Source organism: Scomber scombrus, chromosome 2 (genome assembly GCF_963691925.1).
Source record: "Scomber scombrus chromosome 2, fScoSco1.1, whole genome shotgun sequence".
NCBI lineage: Eukaryota > Metazoa > Chordata > Actinopteri > Scombriformes > Scombridae > Scomber > Scomber scombrus.
In genome coordinates, this window is record NC_084971.1 from 10,064,417 (window position 1) to 10,083,285 (window position 18,869).

At 39.5% G+C, this 18,869-nt stretch overlaps 3 protein-coding genes across 3 annotated transcripts; 1 reads left to right on the forward strand and 2 right to left on the reverse strand.

The window, feature by feature from the left end:
- Nucleotides 1-749: 749 nt before the first annotated feature.
- On the forward strand, nt 750-4,671 carry tk1 (thymidine kinase 1, soluble). Its single transcript, XM_062441640.1, has 7 exons — nt 750-910; nt 1,072-1,103; nt 1,578-1,691; nt 2,364-2,457; nt 2,807-2,896; nt 3,188-3,307; nt 3,739-4,671. Exons 1-7 carry the CDS (start codon nt 845-847, stop codon nt 3,916-3,918), a joined length of 696 nt encoding a protein of 231 aa, XP_062297624.1. The 5' UTR covers nt 750-844; the 3' UTR covers nt 3,919-4,671.
- Nucleotides 4,672-5,189: 518 nt separating this feature from the next.
- On the reverse strand, nt 5,190-13,744 carry syngr2b (synaptogyrin 2b). Its single transcript, XM_062433443.1, has 4 exons — nt 13,506-13,744; nt 10,195-10,432; nt 8,326-8,462; nt 5,190-7,440 (listed from the first exon to the last, which is right to left on the reverse strand). The coding sequence occupies exons 1-4, from the start codon at nt 13,617-13,619 to the stop codon at nt 7,180-7,182; spliced, it is 750 nt and encodes a 249-aa protein (XP_062289427.1). The 5' UTR covers nt 13,620-13,744; the 3' UTR covers nt 5,190-7,179.
- Nucleotides 13,745-13,843: 99 nt separating this feature from the next.
- si:dkey-93h22.7 (Fc receptor-like protein 5) lies at nt 13,844-18,654 on the reverse strand. Its single transcript, XM_062433433.1, has 13 exons — nt 18,530-18,654; nt 18,408-18,434; nt 18,176-18,302; nt 17,903-18,096; nt 16,742-16,928; nt 16,346-16,449; nt 15,966-16,238; nt 15,562-15,867; nt 15,366-15,467; nt 15,238-15,265; nt 14,316-14,364; nt 14,100-14,165; nt 13,844-13,994 (listed from the first exon to the last, which is right to left on the reverse strand). Exons 1-13 carry the CDS (start codon nt 18,552-18,554, stop codon nt 13,929-13,931), a joined length of 1,554 nt encoding a protein of 517 aa, XP_062289417.1. The 5' UTR covers nt 18,555-18,654; the 3' UTR covers nt 13,844-13,928.
- Between the last annotated feature and the right edge of the window lie 215 nt (nt 18,655-18,869).

Consider the following 18,869-nt stretch of genomic DNA (forward strand, 5'->3'; position numbering starts at 1 on the left):
GTTTCAACTACGTTATATACAGTTAGCTAGTTTAGTCCATTGGTTCCCAACCTAGGGGTCTGGCCCTAGGTTGACGTGTGCACAGATTTGTGGTAGTAAATTATTGCAATATGCTGCAAACAACTTAATAATGCTTTTTAACAGCAATGTAGACTTCAAAATCTGAATCAGAACAAAGTTCATTGTCAAATTGGTTTGCACATAAATAAATGAAATAAATCATATTTTTTTAAAGAAAGAAATTTACAGTAAAAAAAAAAAAGAAAAAAAAAAAGTTCGATAGCAGGTTCCATAAATTCTCGGAGGGAAATAAGTTCCTCCTCTTTCTATCACTTTGTTTATAGAAATTGTCACTTACATGTGTGACAATAATACAATAACACTAATAAAAACACTTGGAAATCATAATGAAATAAATACTTTCAATTTGTTGATACAGTCAAGCAATGATAATAATAAATATATAGAGCAGACATGATCTGCGTGCTTATTTCTTATTGTTTATAATTTGTTTAGAAGTAAAAAGACATGAAAAAGTTCAACCGATAGGGAGACCGTGAACACAATCCTGGGAAGTTCCCACTGGCTTTGAACGTAGCACAGAGGACGTAATAAAAATGAGCGGGATCCTCCGTGGCGGTACTGGCGTCACTTCCGGTGAGAGGTACTACATATTGTGCTCTGATTGGTCGATACGTCTGTCATAATAATAGTCACCGGTGGCGCGCCACATTCGATTTCTTGTTTCAGAGCTGCCAGTATTGTTACTGTTTGTAGGAGAATATCTCCGTTTTTAACAACTTTTTAACACATTTTGTTAAATTTTAGCCTCTTAAAATAAAAAATGGACTGTGTGGATTTCCCAAGAGTTCTTCCGAATTCACCAAGGAAAGCAAGAGGACAAATACAGGTTTGTGCCTATTTAAAGTCTTAATAACGTTATATTGTAACCAAAACTAACACAACAAAGGATAATTTAACTGGACATGGTGTATTTAAATGAATGCTGTTCGTGTTTCATCTGTATGAACTTAGTTTATTAACTAACAGTCACTCCCTGTTGTTTTGTAGGTCATCTTTGGACCAATGTTTTCAGGTAAAAGGTGAGTTAAACTTTATTTCTATACATATTTACAAACATAAAAACACATCTGTGCAAGTGTAGTTAACTAGTGTCATTCATTTTCACTGTTTAAAGTCATGTTAATGCTGACGACACAAATTCCGCCCAGATTTAATCGTTATCCCGCCAAAACCCTGCATTGTTTATGCAGCTGTCATCAGCAGCTGTACGGATCCGTTTATACTGATATTGCATGTCAAGTAGTCAGGTGTTTTTTTTTTTGTATATTTTGCTAGATCTACTGCAGATTATATATAAACATTGTGTTTCCATGTACACAATATACAGTCCGCATAATTTACACAATGCGATTTTTGTAAATTGATGCTTTTATGCGGGCAGTAACTTGGGCTTAATGTTTCTGTTTGGAGCATACAGTCTATGGTTTGGAGGTGTCTGTCTGTGCTGACTGACTTGACTACTGTTGACTAACTTAATGTCATTCAATTTGCAGCACTGAACTGATGCGAAGAGTGCGCCGTTTCCAGATAGCCCAGTACAACTGCTTAGTGATCAAATATGCCAAAGACACACGTTATTCTGACAAAGGATTGGCCACCCATGACAGGTAAGGACATTGCTCTCACTTACAGAAATATATCTTGTTTGTATGTTCAGAGTTGGGGTAATGAAAACACAAGAAAGGGAGGACAAGGCTTTCTTACATTGTGTGTTCATTTAATTTGTGCACAGCTATAGATGACATTTTTTTTAAGTACAATATGAGCAGGGAGAGCTGTTATTGGAAAAATGGGTTAACAAATCTAAAAACAAAACACAGAGGAAGGATGACAAAAAGGGGAAAAAAGTACAAATCCTTTTTTGGCATCACAGCTTTGTGTTGCTATAATGATGAATATCAACAGTGGTTAACACTTTTTTCCAAAGAGGGGTGATTTAATTCAGAACTTTTCATTTAAATGTCAGTAAATTCAAAATTATATAAATTTGTTATTAAAAATGGGCTGACACAGAGAATTTCACCAGACTGATGATGATGATATTCACACAAGAGCTGACCTCTAGTGGTGTGATTCCTTCATAGATGTAGATGTTAAGGTATTATTTTGATAGACTACCGAATAAGGCAAGGAGATGTTTGCTGGTTAATTATCAGATACATTTTAAGATCTGTAGTTTGTGAAATCATGGGTCAAGCAAGGTAAAGGTTTGCACATCATTACACATTACCTTTTTTTAAAATATATATTAAGGCTTTCCCTTCTGTCCATCTTTGTAGAAACACAATGGAAGCTGTACCAGCCAACTGTCTGACAGATGTGAGGTCTCTGGCAATGCAAGCCTGTGTCATTGGAATTGATGAAGGGCAATTTGTAAGTATTCCCTCTTGGTTTGGCTTAAACTAGTTTTTAGAGATTAGAGTCTCTCTCTCTCTCTCTCTCTCTCTCTCTCTCTCTCTCTCTCTCTCTCTCTCTCTCTCTCTCTCTCTCTCTCTCTCTCTCTCTCTCTCTCTCTCTCTCTCTCTCTCTCTCTCTCTCTCTCTCTCTCTCTCTCTCTCTCTCTCTCTCTCTCTCTCTCTCTCTCTCTCTCTGGACTAGTGAGGGGTGGTGATTTATAGGGATTGTGTCTGCCATCAGTTCAAGGATTTATATGTCAGGCTGGGACATGTCTTCAGAGGGAATAGCTCACTATCTAAACGTGTTCCTCTTTGTGTTGTTGTAGTTTCCAGACACAGTGGAGTTTTGTGAGGAAATGGCTAATTTAGGAAAGACGGTCATTGTTGCTGCCTTGGACGGGACCTTCCAGAGAAAGGTCAGTATTTGTGTTTGTCTCCCCATGTCATTAAAAACAGACATGATGTTGCTGCTTCAGGGACAGACAGATCATCTCTGTGGGTGTAGACGCAACAAAATGCCCAACACAAGGATCACATTTTTGAGAAAGGGTGACGAACAAATCTCCACAAGCAGCTAAACAACTGACCGTTCAGTTTGTCCATTATTCCAGACTATAGACTGTCTGTTCTGTCCCTATAATGTAATTATACCTGCATCCAGTCAGTGGTGACTGACTGCTTTTCTGCTGTCTTGTGCATTCTTGTAGCCATTTGGAAACATCCTGAACCTTATCCCTCTAGCTGAGAGCGTGGTGAAGCTCAACGCCGTCTGCATGCAGTGTTACAAAGAAGCTGCCTACACTAAAAGGATAGGAGCAGAGAAGGAGGTGAGCAGGCAAAGCTAAGACAAGTCTTGAATAACCACAAAGTGTTTCAAAACACTTTTTTTTCCTTTTCTTTTTTCAAAGGGTGGTGGTGTAACAGGGCAGTACAATAATTCCATACTATGGTTTATTCTGTCTATATGCTGTAATTGTGATATGACAAGCAGTGTTACCAAATATAAATGAAATGTCAGTTAATAAAATCTATCACTGACTCCTAAATATAGATGAATATAGATCACATCAATATTAGGATCATTCTTATAATTATAATTATTGTGTCTATATCAGTCAGCCTTAAGTGTAAAGTATATTTGATGCCAATGCAGATCATGCGGGGCTGATAAGTTGATGGGTTTGGCAGGACATGATAAATAAATGCAATTCCCCTTTTAACAAAAATTATAACCATCAATTATTTCTCTGTCTCACAGGTAGAAGTGATTGGTGGAGCTGACAAGTATCAGGCGGTGTGTAGAAAATGTTATGGAGGTCTGGTGGTGGATAAAGAGAACAGTGTTCCCTTCAGGAATGAAACTCCTCAACATGCCCTCACAGGAAAACTTGTGGACTCTGGGATTCCCAGAAAACTTTTTTCTTCCCTCCACCTCTGAGCTCTTGTTGCAGAGATTAAGCAGTGTAAAGAAATGTGTCAATCAAATGAGGGTGGAGGGAAGTTGGATTCTTTTATATGAAGTATTAACTTGTGGATTTTGGTGTCTGGGTACTTTAGAGCACAAGTTTACATTCTTTTTAAGTATGTCTTATTATTATACTCAATGTCCTTATGTTTTTTATGTTGCCATGTTGTCCATATTAGCCACAAAAATAGTTCCCTTTCTTAAGAGATTTCAGTGTAAGTGATAGAGAACAAAATCCACAGTTTTCATTCTTCATACAAATGCCTCTTTAAGTTCAGCTGCAGGTAAAATAATTAGACACAGGTTGGTTGTCTTCCACAGTTAGTCTAATAAAATGTCCTTGCTGAGACAAATCAGAAGAATAGTAACGGACTGTAACTGTGGTTGATACATACTTAACCTTCAGTCCTTTTGTTGTCAGTAAGAGCTGGAGAAGCATTTACAGCAAACATAACGTGTTTGAATGTACATAAGGGCATGTGAGCGTTGTTTAAAGACAGTTTACTTTTTTTTCCAAATCCATCTGCCAACTATCTTTTCCAGCGTCTCCAAGAGTTTAATTTGAATATGTATTTAGTGTTTATAATGTGGTGTCTTGTTTCAATCTTGATGTACTGTACATATAATGGTATTACACTTGAATATAACCCTGTGCATAGGATTTACATCACTGTGGTTTTAAATTATTTCCAGTAAAACGATGTATTTTCTGTCATTTTATGCCTACTGAAGAAAGCCTTTATGAAAGGTGGAAAGGTATGTTACACTATGTGTGGCAGGTTAAGACATGTACTGACAAAATGTACAGTTTTAACATAAAGGTTGATTTTAACTAATGATGTATCTGCAATTTTTCACCACACCGCTAGATGAGTATTCTTTCTTCCTACTTACAAAACTTTCATGTTTTTAACTCCACTCTGCCTGATATGTAATCCAATGCTCTCACATGCTAGAGACCAAAATAACCTGTTTGAATCCTGGCAAGCTTCAGGGACGTGTGGTGAGCTGGCAGGATGGATTGGGAAAAGTACATCCACCTTTATATAAAATATGCAGTACATGAATGCAAAGATATCCTAAATAAGGCCTAACATGATTTTATTTTATAAACAAAAGATCTTAAGTGAATCACTGCTGTGCTTCAGACACCATCACATGGTTATGAAAAAGGGTCAAAGCAAAAAGCAGTTATAACTCTTAACATTTGGAAAACACAGAAAAAGAAATCAAACAAAATCTGATCAGTTTTTTGTGCCAGTCTTTATAAAACATTTGCTGTAGGCATTACAAATCATAAGTTATTTTACAGAGCAATCTAGTCTCACATCTAAAACATGGACCATGAAACTAATTAAACAAAGTACCAAAAATGTACTCATCTCAAAACTTGAAAAACATTGAATCTTCTTGTTACTATAATATTATGCAGTGGAGGCTGGAGACAGTCAGTTGATTCATTTGAACTTGGTAATTATAACAAGGTGTTGTATAAAGACATTGATTTTGAGAGTTGATTGAGGAACAAATTTATCTGATTTTCCCGAGCATGAAAATCAAGCAATGCAAAAAAAAAAAAAAAAAATCACTCAAGCATAGCAGTGAGAGCAGCTGTGACACACAGATGTTCAACCTAAATTTAACTTTGTGGTTTAATCATGGCACATTGTCTTCTGATGAACTTTCCTCTACAAAAATACCCTTTTAAAGTTTCTCTCCATGAGGCACATATGACAAATCAATGTTTTTCATATATTTGGCTTCAGTAAGTTATGTGTTTTGTTTTCTTCTCCTATGTACTGCAACTCTTAATAATAATTATAACCACAACACCTGGTCATTCAACAGATCTAAAAATCTGCTTACACCACCGCAACAACCTTGGAATGAAAACTGATCTTAGGCCAATTCTTTTGTGTCACAACAGCCAGAATGTGACCCAGTCAATGGAGCTGAGATGATTAAAAACACATTACTGCCAAGCACCAAGCACAAAGCAACAAAGTAAACCAGTAGACTTGAGGACAGGTGTGTGATTCTCACTCCTGCCGGTTAGGGTGTTTTAATCTGTCGTATTTACAGACATACACACTGCCGTCTGTTCTTCAACAGTTCACATTAAGAAGCAGATAAACATCAGTGTTCAGAAAACTAAATGATACCAAGACCTTAAAGGAAGTCTGAGGCTACTCTGTTCACAGGCTGAAGAGGAAACATTGTTGAAAGTTAATAAGTTACTCTTCAGTATGGGGATATGCTCGGTGGATAAACCCGTTCAATAATTGCACGGTTATCTACATGTCCCCCCCTCCTATCTGAATGTAGGCTACAGACTTAAAGGGAAACACTGATTATGAACGTACAAGAAACTCATCTACAGTTTGGCACATGCAACCTTTTTTTTACCACCATACTTTTTTTTTCTTTCTTTTTTTTAGTGATCCCTCAAGCTCAGTCGATGTAAAGCATGTCAGCTGTTTTACTGTAGCACAAAGAACCCAGAAAACATTCCTTCAAAAGGTGGTTTTATGGCAAACAAACTTAATTGTATAATCTTTACATTTCACAAAAACTAAATCACAGAGGAACATTTGGCTTTATAGTGGTCTCTTCCCGCTGTCCTCAATACTCCCACATTTGCAAAAAGTAAATCAATGCATTTCTATACTGTTTATAGGTTTTCAAGATAAACAAAATATCCATTAACCAAATAAGAAAAGGAAATCCGGCACATACACCCATTAAAATGGCAGCTTTACATCATGAAATCTATGTACAAATGCACATTCTTACGATCCAACAGAGTGAAGAGAAACACGTTATGTGTGGGCCTCTTCCACCCTGACTGGAGCTGCCACATGTTTTCTTATTAAAGCCACATTATGTGACCTTTGACCTCCTGGGTACATTCTATCCACCTATCCCCTTTACGATCAGCCCATTTGAGGTAAAAGTTGCATCTTTGCACACAGGTCTAAGGTCTGATTGCCCAATCATCAGCACTAATCTCAACTCTCAGCCTGATGTCTTAAGATCAGACCAGAGAGCTGCGATCCCTCGACGTAAAGTGTGGTGTCCCTCATCTCTGGCTTGCAGTTGCACTGCTCAGCTTCACTTTAAGTGTGTTAAATCTAATGTAAAATCACATCAATATGATATAGCTCTGAGTCTGTGCAGCGCAACTGCAATCCGGCGACCTGGAACACCGCCTCGTCCACGTGACCTCCCTTTGTCTCAGTAGTTGGGTGGCTGATAGCCGCCGTCCCCTTGTGGCTGAAGGTTTGGGGTGAAGGGAGGCTGCTGGTGCACTTCGGCCACATTGCTGGGATAGGCTGTGTAAGTGGTAGGCGTGTACGTAGTGGGGTTGTAGGAGGTGGGGGCGTAGGTCGGGGGGTAGGGGGTGTGGTGATCTGGTTGTGGCTCTGTGTAGGTTGGGATGGTAACTTCATTGACACCACGGCGGAAGCGACCCAGAGCAAAGTAGGTTAGGATTCCCTGCAGGATGAGAGGAAAGTATCAAAGTCATTACAGGTAGTCTCCAGTGTTTCATATTTAGCTCTTTTACACTGAATCACTTTTTATTATCCTGCTACAGACGGTCTAACACATGCTTTTAGATTTCCAGGTTAGCACTTCAGTTCATGCCAGTGTAAAATTAACCTCAAAGCTTGCTTAAGGAAGTATTATACCATAATCCCTCACAATGATGCTTAGTCTTGTCAGTCATTGTGTTACATTATTGTTGCTTTGTAATGCAGTTGGTGCATGTAATGAGTTGTCTTGAGAAATCTTTGAGGCTCAGACATATGAGATTCTTTGTTTGTGCTATATGTTGTGCAACGTTTGGCACACAGTGTTGTCTTGAAATAAAGGGATGAGCCAAATGTTTGAAGAACACCCTTGATAATAAAAAATATGCTGAAAATCATTTACTCATTGTAGCATATGGTTAATTAAGAGGTAAATGAAAATAAATTATGTTTGAGATCAACCTTCATGATACTTTCTTGCAATAGAAACTGGGCAAAAGTGTCAAATTTCAAAGGCTTACACCAGCACTTGAACACACCAAGCTGGAGGACTTGTACAATAAGTTGTATTACCACACAACAGTTTGCCAATAAACAGTTCAGTGTTCAGTTTTGAAGTATTTCAAGCAAGTCTCTTACATGAGCAGAAGCCAGTAGCTGTTTTATTGTAGGTAAAATGAACTGATAAGAAAGCTATGGCATTCTTTTAAATATAAAATATGATAAATCGATAATATGGTTCTTTAACAATATTAGCACAAAGCTAAAAACTACTTGAAGTAGAGATCACTGGCAAAAGAAAGAGGCTAAAATCTGAGTAGCTTTTAATTAAAATGTGACAGCAGCTCACCCAGGTGGCGATGGAGAAGAATGAGAAGGCCACGGTTGCACGTGCAGCGTCCTGTGGGATACCGCCAATATCACGTGTGCGATCCCATTGACTGGCCAACAGGCAGAAACACACAAACCACAGGAAGGTCCACACCCCTTGAAAACACACAGATGCACAAACACACACAATGATAAATATGATTGTTTTTCCTCACCGTGTGATAGAATACCAAAAGCACTAAGCTGAAAATCTCTGATATGAGAAGTAAACTCCTGTTAAAAAACATCCGAAGGAACAAAAAATATTTGTCAGAAGAACAAAAAGATTCCCCTGTTCCCGTCTGCTCGAATGACCACAAGCTATTTATCAAACTACCACTTCTTTGTTTTCTTGAAGAATGGCTGACTGTGAACTGTGTTGTGTGCAACTGATGAATGTTTTAGTTAATCGAAATCTGTGAGGTCATCCTCCGCCTTCACCCCTGCTGCTCAATCATCATCTGCTGTGTTCAGCGATGAATAATACATGTAATGTTTCGCTGAAAACAAGCTATGGTCTGTCCCAAACCTCACCATCACTCTGAGGCTTTGTGTACAAATAGGTTCACATTAGAATGAGAAAAGAGAAACAAGGGTGTAGTGGTTACTTCAAATGAAAAAAAAAAAAAATCACTCTATGACCTGCTGTCTTCTACAAACAACCACCAATATGGCCTTAATAACTAACTGTGTAGCAAAAACAACCACTTACCACATGTTAGAGTGGTAATTAAGTTGTAATTTACCATTATTCCTTTATCAAGTGTTTACATAAAATTTAAATCAACTCAAAGAGGGGGAATGTGCTATGTAAATATGACATCTCTGACATTTATTATACTGGCATAATGATGGGTAGATGATATAAAGTCATGCGTGCCATCTGCTGCGGTGCTATGGCAAATAAGAAGAATACAAATATGTTCAGGAAATCTATAGTTTATGATTTCCTTCTTAAAAAGAGGCTCCATGTTCACCATAACCTTTATCATTTTCAGTAAACTTTCAAGCTGGTCTGTAAAAAACAAATTCACGTGGTTCATGAATAAAAAAGTGTGTTTCTTAGAGATTTGTTACACTACATTGTCTTGACAGTTTCCCTTCAATCAACACTTTTTACACAAAACACCCGCCAATGCTATCACTACACCTAATTGTAGCATTTGTAGCTTGCTATCTAATCCAAACTTTCAAAGCTAGTTTCAAGCAGCATTATGAGAGGCATTTAATTTACTTTTGTCCACTAGAGGACAGTGGAACACGACTTTGGCATGTTATCACCTTATAAAGTTGATATGGTGAATGTGTTAGCAAAAGGTTGCCTATTTACACATTCAGTGGACACTATGCGACATTAGCATTCATCTGGAGTCATGTTTGTGCCAACCTGACAAATGTAAGTTTTAAATTCCTTATTTTCTAGTTGTGTTTTTGGTCTCTTTTGACGATAATATCTTTAGCTGCTAAATGATCTGTGATGTTAACCAGCTAGTTGCTAACTTGTACAGTGGTGTAATGTTGGGTAGGTAGTGTACAGTGGGTTTATCAGAGCTTTTTCACTGAAAACGTGCCAGTAATGAGGTTGATGAGAGCTGTGAGAGTGAACCAAAACCGTGAAGTTACGCGAGGTAAAACCAAATCAATGAGGTGAAAGAAGCTAAAAAGCTCTGTAGCGCTGAGGATAACTGTGGAGTCAGGTGATACTTTGCTGTTGGTTCGTCTTTATGAGCGACACCTTTAACATAACACATTATTCAATCCATTGCTCCTATAAAAGTATGAACTATTGCAGCTTTAAACCTCTTATTAAAAAAACAAAGAAAATAACCACAGTAATGCTCCAGCTCACCTGAGAATCCCAGGTCTGCCAACACAGCGTATTTCCTCTCCTGTGCATTGCTCATGAAAGGTACGTAAACATCCAACACCAAAAAGCCCACACAGGCCAGGAAGGCGATCACCCCGATGCCAACAGCGTAATGACATGCCGAGTCATTCTGGTTGAAGATGCACTTCGCCTCGGCACTGTGGTAAGGGTTGATGTATCCCTCTGTTGTGATGCAGGCAAACACCACTATGGCAAAGACCTACAGTGAGACAGAAAAAAAACAAGTTGTGTTTGAGGACGAGTGAATCAACATAGCTGTGGTTTATATATCCTTTCATGCCTTCAATGATTGACAAAGACACAAGAAAGAACTGTCTGTTAAATAAGCATTTCCAAGTTTACCCATTAACTTCACATCGCATCCTTAACATAACTGACAAACCAGTTTTAAAAGCAAAACTAACTGGTTTGAGACTTCAGTTCATCAGTTGCGCAGTATGAAAATGTATTCCACTTTATTTAGTTATTATTGAGTTTATTTAGTCACATTATGTGTCTCATGATAATTCAGTTCATAGCAGGGACCCTGTGGGGAAACACTTCCTTAGCGGTGCATTCCAAGAAACTGGGACATTTAATACTTGAATTTGAAACCAACAAGCATGCAATCAGGGGCTCTGGTGTCACAAAAACAAACATGGGACAAAATATAGTAACATGGATGTCAGATGTCAGAGTTTATTGAACATATCAAAGACAACGTTTTTGATGAAGTAGCTTGTGTCCACTAGAAGTAAATTTGGGACAATTAACACTAAATTAAGTGTGCATATTTAATGTAGTTAAATGGCATCCCAAAGAAACTATATCTATGTATACTTTGACAAATTATTCAAATCCTCATAAAAAGTGACTTATTGCTGACTCTGCACCCCCCCACCCCCAAGCTCTTGTGCTCATCGTGTGTTTATTAAAATGAAGAGTGTTAACTGCTGCCTGGTCCCTCTGACCGTCCCGTGGTCTGTTAACTGTCTGCTCTGGTTTCCCACCTAACCATGTGACCTACTTCTGAGTGCAGCTGCCAGCCATGTGACTCCAGAGATGCCACCAGCTCCACTAACAACACTCATAATGAGATCTGGTAGGAGGATAGAGAAGGGTCTGTTTAACGGGTTGGCAGGAGGAGAGGCCATAATCAAGCTGACAGACGGAGACAAAAGGTACAGAGAATGAGCTGGATATAGAAAAATAAGGGACGAGCATTTTGGGAGTGTCAAAACGCAAGACAAAAGTGAGACAGAGGGACTGTTAGATGAACAGATGGATGTTTTCTGAACTTTAAAGAAGTCTCCATATTGAGCGACAGATGCCAAAAAGAAGCCACAATGCCACAAGAAGCCTAATGCCACATGCAAGCTGTTGTCGGCAAACAGAAGAAATAATCTTGACATCCTCCTCGATTGTACACTAAAACACCCTAAGAAGTGCATTTTTTCATGTTTAGTACTGTATTTAACCATTCGGCCAGCAGTACTGCTACTTAATATAATTTGGTTTCTATAAATTGTGGCTTGTTGGAGGAGGGGTACTGCTGTAATTCAACATTTTCAATGACCCAGAGCCACTGTGTGCAGCCTTTTCATTGTTACAGGAGCCAGTGTGGTGCATTATGGGACATGTAGGCAGTGTTACAGAGTGAACAATCCCCTCTTGTACCATAGGTGCTTCAGACTAAACGAAGTAAAAGTAAAATCACCAGAGATAGACAGTGATCCAGCCAGTGTGGGTTTGGGGTTGCTAAGAATTAGAGAAGAGTTGTGTGTGTGTGTGTGTGTGTGAGGTGTGTGTGAGTGAGAGAGAGAGAGAGAGAGAGAGAGAGAGAGAGAGAGAGAGAGAGAGAGAGAGAGAGAGAGAGAGAGAGAGAGAGAGAGAGAGAGAGATCAATGACACACATTCACTACAAGTGAAAGGGAGGGTCAGCAGGGGGAGAGGTATCACCTTACCTGCCCATCAGCCCCTGTTTACCAGTGATACACAAGTAATCCCTCGTACACACACACACACACACACACACACACACACACACACACACACACACACACACACACACACACACACACACACACACACACACACACACACACACACACACACACACTTTACCAAACACAACATTCAACGGCAGTGGCAATCAAGGGCACATTCTGTCCTGTTCTCATCTACCACACTGGACACGCTACACTATCCAGGTTAAGCTATGTGTTTTCAGTAGAGCTACTCTCACCCTGCGTGTACATTAGCCACTGGCCTGAGGAATAGTTTATGCTTCAGGAACCAAGTCGATTAAAAGCTGTAGTCTAAGGAATCTAAGATATGAATCTGTAAAGAAATGAAAGCAGTCATGGCCAATAAAATGTGTTAAAAAAAACTTCAATATCTCCCTCACAAACCTTTCATTTTAAATGCTTCTTTTTCCCAAGGAGATGGTCAAGGACAAATGAAAAGGTAATCCTTCAACGTGTGTATTCCCAGTCACTAAAGGATAAGATACCATATATTGTGTAACATTTCTGGTTGAGATTCATTGTGGACTTTACATATAAACAGTCTGTGCCATATGATTTGCCTAGCAACATGTGATCAGCAAAGTACAACTTCTCTGAACTTTCCCTGGTGCATGAATTCCCCTCGATATGGAAACTCCCTCTATCTGCTTAACTTCTTCATTATGAAGACCATCCTTCTCGCTGTCTTTATCCATTTCGTAAAACAAGGACCCCTAAACTGATACAAATTAGACCACAGACCCCCACCTGATAAGACTAAATTTTAGATGTTCTTATTACAGAATGTGTATAAAACCCATGACCAGAAGAGTCATTCCTATACATTCTCTCATTGGGCTAACTTTTAATCGATGAAATCATAGTGAAATTAAATAACCTGTTCCCCATTTTTCTGGGAGCCCCATAGAAGTCCTTCAAGGACCCCTAGGGATACCCGGACCCCACTTTGAGAACCACTGAACTAACTGATCATTGTCTAGTGGGTGTTTTGCCTCAATAAGTGGAAATGTCAGCGTGTGTGACAGTTTCTTTTGTCCTGTGACAGTAGCAGTGTGGACCTGTGCTGTCACCAGGCTGCTGTCATACACCAGCTGGCCAACACAAATAAAAACACAGCCGTCATTTACTAACTCAGAGGCAGTTTACGGGCTCCGGATCAGACGCACCTGCTCACAGACCACGTTACACACTCTTCCTGTCTCTTTTGAACCTTTGAACACCGTATGTTGACTGAAACACAAACTCCCACATCCAGACTGCACTCACCCAACTCAGCAGCCGCACGATAGTTTGAGGTTGTCGGATAAACTTGTTGAAGTTGAAGCCTCCTCCTGCGAGCGAAGCCCCGTACGCACTTGTATCACCCTTTTCCTCCATCATGTCTCTTGATCACAGGCTTTCCGTGTGGTTTCAACCGACCTGACAAGGAAGCTCACGAGCTGAGCACGGCTTAAACTGAAAGCTACAGCCACTCTCCGCGGTGCTGCTGCTTCATTTGACGTACACAGGAGCCACCCAGAGGAGCTGTGCCGTCCGGCTCCGCGTCAGAGGGGCGGAGCTGAGCTGCAGGTCATGTGTGAATATTCTCATTGTTTCACTTCTCCACTCCATCAATAAAACACACACAAAGCAACAATAACAGATGTTTATTGAAGTAAGCACAATGTTTATATAGCACAGTTTGGCCCCTCAGGGCTCCTTAACTTCCTCTTCTTCTCCATATTGGGAACACTCATCAACAGAGACGTCAGACACCTAAATAAAGAGAACACAGACGGATGAGGAGAAGGGATTGTCTGCTTGTTTTCCCATGGAACTGAACAATTGGCTAATTGATGGCATTGATTCATTTGAACTCACCTGATCAAATTCACCATCTCTGGCTGTCCTCGCCACATCAGCATCCTCATTGTACTCTAACAAATCCTACAAGACAGGATGATTGAAGGTTAAGTAAGTATTATGGTGAAATAGTGCAGTGTGCTACCACAAACATGGCTCCTCTCAGTTGGTGAAGCCTTAATCATTTGGCTGTGTTTTTATCGAAATGATTGAGATATAAAAGTAGCAACAAACCAGATCATTTTCATAAACAGCTACCATCCTCCTCATCTCCTGGTCCGCTCTGAGAAGAGAAAAACGGCAAGGTGACACACACATACAGCTGTCTGCACAGTGTACTTGTATATTTTTCAAAAAGTCTTCACCAAACATATCACATTTTCAACCTCTCAGTGGGAATTGCCACTACAAAACAAGTCAAGCAGTATTAAGGATCTTTTTTGTGATGCTTCCTCTTTACAGGACAGCTGGGTGTATGGTGTTCTAACCTGCATCAGAAACCAGATCTTGTTGCACTTCTTTAGTCATCAATAGAGGTTAAAGTTATGTGACCTGCTGACACAGTCATTCCCTCCCTTCCCTTATTTCCTATCAGTCCATTGTCAAACTGACTAATATTATCAATAATACCAAACAGAGTCACATTCTCAGATTGTGTTACCGCACCCCAAATTTCCAGATTTCCCCCTGATTTTGATTTGCTGAATTTGATACAAATAAGCTGTTGTTTCTGTTGCAAAGTAGCATTTTAACACATCATTACCATGTCAATAAATGTGTGACAATGAACAAACAAAACCATCCATGAGAAGATTGGCAGCCTCTGATCATTTAAGATAATTTGCCGCTCTTTTAGTTCTTTGCTTGAAGGCTGTTGTATCGGTTTTATGACACAAAGCAGGAAGACTTTCCCCCCAATTTCACCAGCTATTGTTGTTTTGTTCAATAGCAGATGTTTGAATAAATAAAATAAAAAAAAACTGCCTACATGTTACTCCTCCTCATGTAAAAAAGAAAAACTGAGGAGGATAAAGTAGCACCGTTCTCCTCATTAGAAGAAGCAGCAGGATCATGAAAAAAATACTCTCAAAATATTGACCACAATCTCATTGTTATGTTCTTTCTTTGAAGGTAGTGAAACTGAGGAAAAACTCACAGGGACCTTTCTCCATACTCTCTTCTCTCTGAAACAAGAGTAAAACACATTATTTCACAATAGCAAATAAGGAGGAACCACACCAGATAAAAAAAGGACCCTGAAATCTTGAAAAATTGTGTACTTACTGATCAACACTCCAATCCAACAACAAGCAGAGACCACCAAAATCAAGAGTGTGAAACATCCAAAGACAATAGCCACCACAAAGTCAGGGATACGATTCAGCTCTGGAGGAGCAGGAAAACAAAGAGGACGTATTACACCAGCTATGACAAAGGCAGACTTTAACTCCAAGCACATACAGCAATGGATCAACTGTACCTTCTTTATCTACATAGTGCCTCTTGCTGCTTATGGCAGTGGTGTTGTCAAAGTTGTCTGACACTTCACAGTGGTACGTCCCGTTACTGTCCCTTCCTACAGACAGCATAAGCACAGACTGCCTTGGAGGATCGTGAGACACGTAGTAGAAGCTGCCTCTGTCATGTAGAAGGGTTTTGTTGAGGAACCACTGGTACTGTGGATGAGTCCCCTTCGCTGCCTGGCAGTGGAACTCCAGGGCAATCACAGCATAGTTCTCGCCAAGGTGAATGTCGGAACTTATCGTCACAGGCCCACCAACCGGGACTGTTGAAGACATTATCAATTGAAAGGAGACATGGTAGGAAAATGGAGATACATTATTACAAGTAGTCTGTATGAACAGGCTCAAATGACCCACATACCAACTTCCAAAGGCAAAAACTGACTCTTTGCAACCCAATCGCCATTGTCTGCCTGGCACTGGAGCCATCCTAAGTGCCGGTTCAAAACCACTGGAATCTTAAATACGGCGCTTCTCTCTTCAACTGTCACATTGGCAACCAAATCTTCCAAGTTGTAGAGTGAAAAGGTGACAGGTGGAGTCCCTCTTGTTGACTGACAGGTGACCACAGCAGAATAGTTGTGTGAATCCTCCTTTAACACGGTGAAGGATATGTCAGGGGTTGACACCACGTCTGAGGGAGATAGGATATAAGAGGATGTTATGTTGTTCGGCTGTATTCAAAAGAAACTGTGTCACAGCTATAAAACCTGAGTTTATTCACCAGAGATGACAGATTACCTTTGACTGTGATTACAACCTTGGAACTGTTGGAGGTGTATACTGTTTGGTTGAAGCTGTTGGTAGCGACACACATGTATGAGCCACTGTCTGCAGAAGTGGGTCTGTGGGTGAAACAGTACAGTAACTTTCTGTGAATTTGTTCAGTATCCTCCCTCATAAAGTATTTCTTTCTCAGACAGTGTTAGACAGATATGTGTTGATAGAACAAAGAGGCTTGCTTAATATGCAATGAGGCATCTCATTTTTACTGTGAATTTGCATAAATATGAGATGCCTCATTGAATATGAAATGAGGCCTCTTAACAGGCTTATCCTGTATAAAATAAATTTGTTCAACTGCTTAGTAATGCAATAGCAGCTGTGGAGGGACTGTTTCAATGGGACTCTACTGACCTGTAAATCCTGAGATGGTTATCTCTAAAATGGTGAGCTGGAGACACAGCGACAGGTCGATCATTCAGCAACCATTTGTAGGAGACGTGGTTTCCAGCTGAAAGTTCACAGTGTAGGTTCAGCGTCCTCCCCTCGAAGAACTCCCTTGGACCTGAACTGACGTTAACCTTTGCATCTTTCACTGGCTCTGTGACAGACACAGCAACAGAGAAAGAGTCTGGTCTTATTTCACACCAAAGGTCATTCTTAATGGAAAGATACATTTCTGTTGTTAAGGAAGTCTTGACATCCAAAAGAAAAGTCTTCAGAAGATGAAGCCTATTGACTTTGATGATCCCTGACCTTTGCTATAGTGCCACCGTGAGGTTGACATTTTAATACAATTTGCAGATAGTTTTTTGGTTGATGTTTTTTAGTTTTGAGGGATATCTTCACAATTTGATATTTACGGTCCCCTCATGATGAATTGAAATAAAATGACCTTTGACTTTTCATCTGGCAGAGTCATGATGGTTAAAATTTTAATTTGTCCAAAACTCTCGCCTCAACTATAGTGTGTTTGCAGTGCCAATTTGAAAATATTAGCATTAACATGCTAAACTAATAAACTAATATGGTGAACCTTGTAAATGTTACCTGCTAAACATCTGCATTTTAGCATTTTCACTGTGAGCATCTTAACTATTAGCATGCTGATGTGAGCACCACTGTGCACAAGCATTGCTTTACAGATGCTTACATGATAGAACTACATAACACTGACTAGTTTTATTGTCCACTGAATATTCATATGTTTATTATTAGGGAACAAACTGGCAGTATTCAAGTTCAATTATTCATAATACAAACATGTGTACGTCATGTAATTTATAAAGCAAGGCATAAAATGATATGATTTTCTAAAACACTTGGGTCCACATATTTCCAAGTATGCCATAATACAATACTTATGAGCTAATATGCACTTGAATAGACTGACTTGGTCAAAAATATACATACAAAATAAACAGGATAAGAAAATGTCCACACAATGTCATAAAAAAATATCCATGACCTTTAAGAAATGTGTTTCTCAGTGTGTAAATGGCCACAATACTCCATGTTATCATCACAGGAAAGACATACGATATACTGTATATCCCAGTTTATAGAGACACTCACCAATGACCTTCAGGTGGTGTTTGTTGCTGACAGTGGGCTCTATGTTAGAATTGTTCTGTGCGCTGGCCACACACTCCAGGTAGCCCTCATAAGAAAGTTGGACTACCAGGGGGAAGTTGGAAACTTCCCCCTCGTCCAACTTTCTTCCAGACAGGAGAGAATATTCAGCCAATAATTTGTCACGATTTCCCTCCCTAGAAAAAGTTGATGATTAGAGGGATTTCTATCATTACTTAAGACATTTTAGTGCATTTTTTATTTATAATTACTCACTTGTATAACTGCAGCAGGATAGTTTCATTCTTTGGGTAGACCTGCAGTTCACAGCTAAACCCTGCATACTTCTTAACTTCAGCCTCCGAAGGGCCAGTCAACTGTGGGCGACCCAGAAAAGACTGACCTATCAAAGAATCAGATGAAATTCAACAACACTGCACAAACGCTCAACAGAAAGAATCACAAGCTACAAAATGATACACTAACACACACAGATTAACAGACTTACTGCTCTCCTTGCTGAAGAAGCACAGCCCTAGAGACGGAGAAAAATAGGTTCAAATCAAATAGGTTACGAGGAATTGTGAAATTTGAAGTGTACTGAAGTGGTGTTTGTGTAAATTAACTTACCCAGCATGACCACAAAGAGGAACATTCTTGAAGAAGTTGTTTTTAATGCAACTTGTAGACTTCATAAATGATTACGCTGCCTTGTGAATAGCAGTGGCAAAGAGTTTTGACAGTTTTGAATGAAGGTTGAAACACTGTGGGTGACAAAAAAACACACATACAAGCAAATGTGCAAATAACTGATAGTGTTACGCTTCACCTCCCTATCATACCCTCCCACTCTGTAACATCACCAGAAACGTGTTCACTCGTGCCAGAACTTTTGAGGTGTTTTCTACATTTTGAAATGTGAATATCAAAACAAAACAGATAAGACAGTGTGGTTTGGAAATGAAGCTGT